The sequence below is a fragment of the Parasteatoda tepidariorum genome, chromosome 2 (assembly GCF_982258835.1).
Source record: "Parasteatoda tepidariorum strain Cologne lab strain chromosome 2, Ptep-v5.0, whole genome shotgun sequence".
NCBI classification, from domain to species: domain Eukaryota; kingdom Metazoa; phylum Arthropoda; class Arachnida; order Araneae; family Theridiidae; genus Parasteatoda; species Parasteatoda tepidariorum.
In genome coordinates this window covers 48,805,045-48,811,651 of record NC_141756.1, presented here as the reverse complement: position 1 = coordinate 48,811,651, position 6,607 = coordinate 48,805,045, and the positions used below count along the sequence as shown (strand labels likewise).

The 6,607-nt window shown below is 31.1% G+C and overlaps 1 protein-coding gene across 1 annotated transcript; it reads right to left on the bottom strand.

The window, feature by feature from the left end:
- Positions 1-1,052: 1,052 nt before the first annotated feature.
- Positions 1,053-6,196, bottom strand: LOC122270420 (uncharacterized). The gene has a single exon (XM_087157294.1). It carries the CDS (start codon positions 5,232-5,234, stop codon positions 3,978-3,980), a length of 1,257 nt encoding a protein of 418 aa, XP_087013420.1. The 5' UTR covers positions 5,235-6,196; the 3' UTR covers positions 1,053-3,977.
- Between the last annotated feature and the right edge of the window lie 411 nt (positions 6,197-6,607).

The following is a 6,607-nucleotide window of genomic DNA, read 5'->3' as shown; positions in this document are numbered from 1 at the left end:
GTGCTCGTCGGTCCACTGCTTCCAAACTCGCATCACTGTGGAACTGTTCCGCTGCATACGAGCTGCTATTGCGCGATAGGAAAATCCTCCTTCTCGAAGGCCGATTATCCTCCCTCGTTCAAACTCCGTAAGTTGCTTGAATTTCTTATTCTTCCGTCGTGGAGGCATACTCAGGTCTCACTAAACGTTTGCCACTAACAAATAATCATAGACTATTTTCAACGTCCCGCTACAGCACTTTATTTATACGCTTTCAGCATCAATTCAGAGGGCGCTGCGCGCGCCACGCACGCGCGATGGCTCTGAAACTTTATTAATTTGCATAATATCCTATAATTGACATTTGCTGCGAATTTCATTTGATTCTGATGATTCCTTCATGGTGTTGCATTTTCTACAAACAGCAGTTTAATTTTGAAATGTGATCTTGCTGGCCGCTAAAGGCGGCTAGTACTCAATACTTTTCATAATTATATTCAGAATTATGTGGTAATCGCGCTTTATAGTTATTTTTTAATCAACAAAGATTGAAAATAATTATTTAACAAATGGAAAAGCAAAAAGTAAGTTTTTTAGAACATACCTGGTAAACCTAAAATGATTAATAATAGCAGTTAGTAACTGTTGTCATAGGTTACTACATATTTTGAATGTATAAGTACACCACTAGATGCCACAATTAGCTAAACTGGTTTAAAATACAATACTATCCCGAGTACAAAAGAGGAGTTATTCAATTTTTCATAATGCTTTTTGTATGACGCATAATCTACAATAAATCACACCATAACAAATGCGACTGTCAACAGCAAGAATGCTATTTTATAAAAATATTTTATTACGTACAAAAAAAAAATTTTTGATTACTCAGCCTTATAAATTTATTATAAGGCTGAATAAATTTACATAAAATAAATTTTATTAAAAAATATTTATTAAAATAAATTTATTATATACTCAGCATTTTTCATAATGCTGAGTATTCTTATTTGACATAGAGTACAAAAGTCACACCATAATGAACATGACTATAAGCAACAAAAAAAACTATCTATTTTGTGACGATATTTTATTACATACACAACAAAAACTAGGTTATTCAACATTAGAAACATCCTTACTTTACATAAAATTTTTCATAGGTATGAATACAAGTGTGATTACCTGGATAGTCCTTAAGTAAAAAATTATTTTTACAAATACAAGAATATAGATTCTAAACAGTGTGAGCATGAATGTGTTTAATCAGATGATCTTTTTGTGAAAAACTTTTATTACATATACTACAAGCATAAGGTTTCTTGCCAGTACGAAAATGATTGTGCTTAGATACATTATCTCCGTCTTATAAACTCTTATACACAAGCATAAGGTTTCTTGCCAGTATGAACACGACTGTGTTTAGTGAAATGAACTCTTACTGAAAAACTCTTATTACATGTACTACAATAGGGGTGCACAACCTTTTTGAGTGAAGGGCCACATGCACAGCAGATTGAACTATGAAGGGCTGTATGCCAAAGTATTTAGACAGACATGTTAACAGCAACTAATAGTTATATAAACATCATAGTAATAGTTATATAAACATCATTGTTCTAGCCATTAAATTCTTTTTAACAGTGAACCTTGTAATATGCTTGCATAATATTAAATACTTTTAAATTTTTAAAATTAAAAACTGCAAAACTGATTACTTTGGGAAAAAACAGAATCAATTATAAAAAATAAAAAAAAATTCAAATAAATTGAAATAAATAAAAACAATGGAAAAATTTTATCATCACATAATACTACTTAAGTTCATTCAAAGATAAATTTTAACATTAAAATTTTTAATGTTCAAAAAATAAATTTTAAAAAAATTTTCATTTTCTAGTTAATAAAACAAATGCAAGTTATATACAGGGTGTTCCAAAATTATCTTTACAACTTCAAAAATTCATAACTTCGAACATAAACAAGATATTTTTATTCTGTCTTTTGCATGTATTACTACAACTAATAAAGTTTTTTTTAAATAGGCTGAAAAGTTATAAGTGAGGATGTGAACACCACAACAGAAAGCTCAATGCGTCTCATGGTTCATAGAGACGAAATCAGATACACAGGTTCAACGGAACTTCAGGACAAATTTCCAAAGAGACCCACCATCCAGACCCTCCATCCGTGCATGGCACACAAGCTTCATGAGCACCGGATCAGTATTGCATAAAAGTGGAGCCGGACGACCCAGCACAAGTCCAGAAAATGTGGAGCGAATACGGCCATGAGACGCATTGAGCTTTCTGTTGTGGTGCCCACATCCTCATTTAAAACTTTTCAGCCTATTGAAAAAAAAACTTTATTAGTTGTAGTAATACATGCAAAAGACAGAATAAAAATTTCTTGTTTATGTTCGAAGTTATGAATTTTTGAAGTTGTAAAGATAATTTTGGAGCACCCTGTACTTTAATTTAAAGAAAGTTTGCAGGATTAAAATTGAAACAAAACCTTTGCAGGGCAAACTAAGATTCAACATTTAGTAGGGAATATATTCCAACGTTAAAACGTTTTAAATAAATTATAAGAGTAATACAAAAAAAAAAAACATTAATTTTGAAGGAGCTATTTCTCTTAATAATAAAAAACTATTATGACCAATTAGACTCCTTATGACCAATAATTTTTTAACATGACACTATTTACAGTTAATACACAGATATATTAACAACTAATTAAAACTGACATTACGATACTTATCTGGATTTTAAATTTGTACAGTTAAAATTTAAGGTGCATGATACAAAATGTTCCATGTCGGTAGAAAATGGCATAAAAAATTTCGTAATGCTTATCCTGCAATTTTCAAATATTTTGATAATTTTATTTACTTGATCATCTGATAGCTTTTTCAGACCATTAAATGAAAATTTAATGATTTTATTTAAAGACTGCTCCTCAAACTTGAACATGCTCAATTCATTCTGGAAAACAGTCTTTCTTCAGAAGCTGTTGCTGTGGGCAGTATTAAACTTATGGCAAATAACTTAATCAGTTTTGTGAATTTGTTCCAGATGGTGCTCTTCCTTTCCTAATTTTTAAATCGCGTTAATTTGAATATTGATGTGTGATTTTTAAATCGCGTGAATATGAATATTGATGTGTGATTTTTAAATCGCTTCAATACGAATTGTTATTTGTGGCTTTTAAATTGCTTGAATGAAAAACGTGATACATGATCAGAATGTACGATCTTTAAAACGTGTTAATATGATTCGCGATGTGGCTTTTTTAATCGCCTGAATAAGAATCACAATGTATAATTTTTGATTTGAGAGAAGAGTAACGCGTATGATTCTTTAAACGCCAGAATACGAAAATCGTGACATATGATTTTTAAATCATGCGACTACAAAAATGAATAAATTGGGTATGTGTTGCTAAACTTGCACATGTTTATGGAATTATGCATGTGAATTGAAATATTTTTCTGCAAAAGGGATCCTCATTTAATATAAATTTACACATCTCATTTCTTTTATTATTCTCTCTGGGAAGGCGTCAATTTTGCTAAAATACGTAATAACTTTTTAAATTATAAAAGTTTTTCTAAACAGTATCAAATTTCATGAGTCATGTATCCTAATAATGTCTTATTAAAAATATTGGGATTTTCAAAACTCTGTGCAAGTCTGAAGCATTAACAATCAAAAAAAGCGATTAAAAAACTAAATGAATTGATATTGGGTGCATCAAAAACTTAAACTCGAAATTTTATATGTCCGATTTTTTTCCTTCAAAAGGAGTTTAATTAATTTTTTTATTTTATTCAGGTTGCTAACGCAGGCCACACATTAAGGTTTTGAGGGCCGCATGTGGCCAGGGGGCAGCAGGTTGTGTATCCCTATGCTACATGAATACGGTTTTTCACCAGTGTGAATATAGCGGTGTCTAATCAGATGGCATTTTTGTGAAAAATTGTTATTACATATATTTCAAGAATGCAGTTTCTCAATAGTATGAACACGACTGTGTGTAGTCAGCGTACCGTTTTTTGAAAAACTTTTATTACATACACTACAACGGTAAGGCTTCTCCCCAGTATGAACACGACTGTGTTCAGTTAAATTACTTCTTTGTGAGAATTTCTTATTACATATACTACAACGATAAGGTTTCTCACCAGTATGAACACGACTGTGTATAGTCAGTTTACCTCTTTGTGAAAAATTCTTATTACATATACTACAAGAATACGGTTTCTCCCCAGTATGAACACGACTGTGTACAGTCAGTTTACTTCTTTGTGAAAAATTCTTATTACATATACTACAAGAATACGGTTTCTCCCCAGTATGAACACGACTGTGTACACTCAGTGTACCTCTTTGTGAAAAATTCTTATTACATATACTACAAGAAAAAGGTTTCTCCCCAGTATGAACACGACTGTGTATTGTCAGGTGAGCTTTTACTGAAAAACTTTCATTACATAAACTACAAGAAAAAGGTTTCTCACCAGTATGAACACGACTGTGTTCAGTCAAATTACTTCTTCGTGAAAAACTCTTATTACATATACTACAACGATAAGGTTTCTCACCAGTATGAACACGACTGTGTACAGTCAGTTTACCTCTTTGTGAAAAATTCTTATTACATATACTACAAGAATACGGTTTCTCCCCAGTATGAACACGACTGTGTACAGTCAGTTTACCTCTTTGTGAAAAATTCTTTTTACATATACTACAAGAATACGGTTTCTCCCCAGTATGAACACGACTGTGTACACTCAGTGTACCTCTTTGTGAAAAATTCTTATTACATATACTACAAGAAAAAGGTTTCTCACTAGTATGAATATGACTGTGTTCAGTCAAATTACATCTTTGTGAGAAACTCTTATTACATATATTACAAGAATACGGTTTCTCACCAGTATGAACACGAATGTGTGTAAGCAGTGTACTTCTTATTGAAAAACTAGCATTACATTCACTACAACGATAAGGTTTCTCCCCAGTATGAACACGACTGTGTTCAGTCAGATGAGCTCTTACAGAATAACTCTTATTACATACACTACAAGGATAAGGTTTCACACCAGTATGAATACGACAGTGTTTAGTTAGATTACCTCTAAGCAAAAAACTTTTATTGCATATACAACAAGAATAAGATTTTTTTACAGGATGAATAACACTATGTACAATAAGATTACTTTTCTGAGAAAAACTTTTTTCTCCCATGCTGCATTAACAAAGATTCTCAACTAAGAGCATTAAAATTTGATGAAAAATTCTAATTACATGTACTGCAATAAACAAATTTCTCGCTAATATAAAAAGTATTAACTATCGGTCACTCTTGTTTGCTTTAAAAAATTATATCACATACACTACCAGAGTGCGAGCAACTACTTATTAACTACACTTGGAAACTGATAAGCACATAAACTAAAAACAATAAATTACTCTGTATGAAAATATGTTTGTGTTAGAACATGATTACCACTATGACACACATTACAGATGTTGATGTTGTTGATGATGTTGTTTTTAATAATATTTCCTTCTGTCAGGAAGCATTTAATACACACTGCATGAATAGTTTATTAATAATATAAATCGTTCAGGAAACATATTCTGTTTATTGTCAGCACGAAGAAAATATTTTTTTTATCATTTCCAGCCATATTTATTTTCCGTATAAAGAATATATGAATAAGATCTGCATGAAAATAGCCTTATTAAAGGACTTTCTACATTTTTTCCCATTACTATGAGGACAATTTACTTTATATTGGTAGGGTTTGTAAAAATTATTTACGGTAGGCGCTAAAAGTTATTTACGTTATTTGTCGCTTATTTCTACTCACCTGATCTCCAGGATGCACGATTCCAAACCGTAATGTTCCCAATCCTTAAGACGGGGAATATGCAACTTTTTCCCTCTTTCTCGGGAATACGTGATTCTAAGCAATGACGTCAGAATAAAATTGTGCGTGCGCAACATGCCATGTACTGTCTTGTGACGCTGTGCTGTGGCGGGAATCTGCAAAGCTTTACAACCATTATTATTTGTTATTTTCCGTTGAAACTGGAGAACGCGAAACTGTGAATTAATAATGCAGTGAAGTAAGTAATTTATCATTTTCATTAAACTTTTGTTTGTGATTACAACTAATAAATTTCTAATATATTTTCTGTTTTAATTAATTGTTTTGCTATAACTGTTTATCTAATTAGTTTTTCCCTGCATTCATTGCTTAAATGTTACACGTGTCTGTAATGCAGTATTCAAAGGTTTGAATAATGCTGTGCTGTAACGTTTTTCTGTTATGTCCCCAAAACGTAAAAGTTTTAAATTGCAATATGTAAATTTTTAGATAGCTTAATTTTGTTGTGCACATCCATGTGCAAATTGTTAAATTTAAGTTTATATGCTTAAGAAAAGAGATAAAACTGCTAACAGGAAGAGAAGTTACTGTAGATATAGCACTAATGTAGGCTACATGAATAATTATATATATTAAAATTTAAATTGCTCTTATAAATTTTGTTCTTGTCATTAATTTTGATATATATGGGAGTTTTGTTATAAAAACAAAAAAATTACTTCA

Bases quoted from the DNA above. Each gene is read 5' to 3' on its own strand.
- LOC122270420 (XM_087157294.1), bottom strand. From the start codon at position 5,234: ATGGGAGAAAAAAGTTTTTCTCAGAAAAGTAATCTTATTGTACATAGT.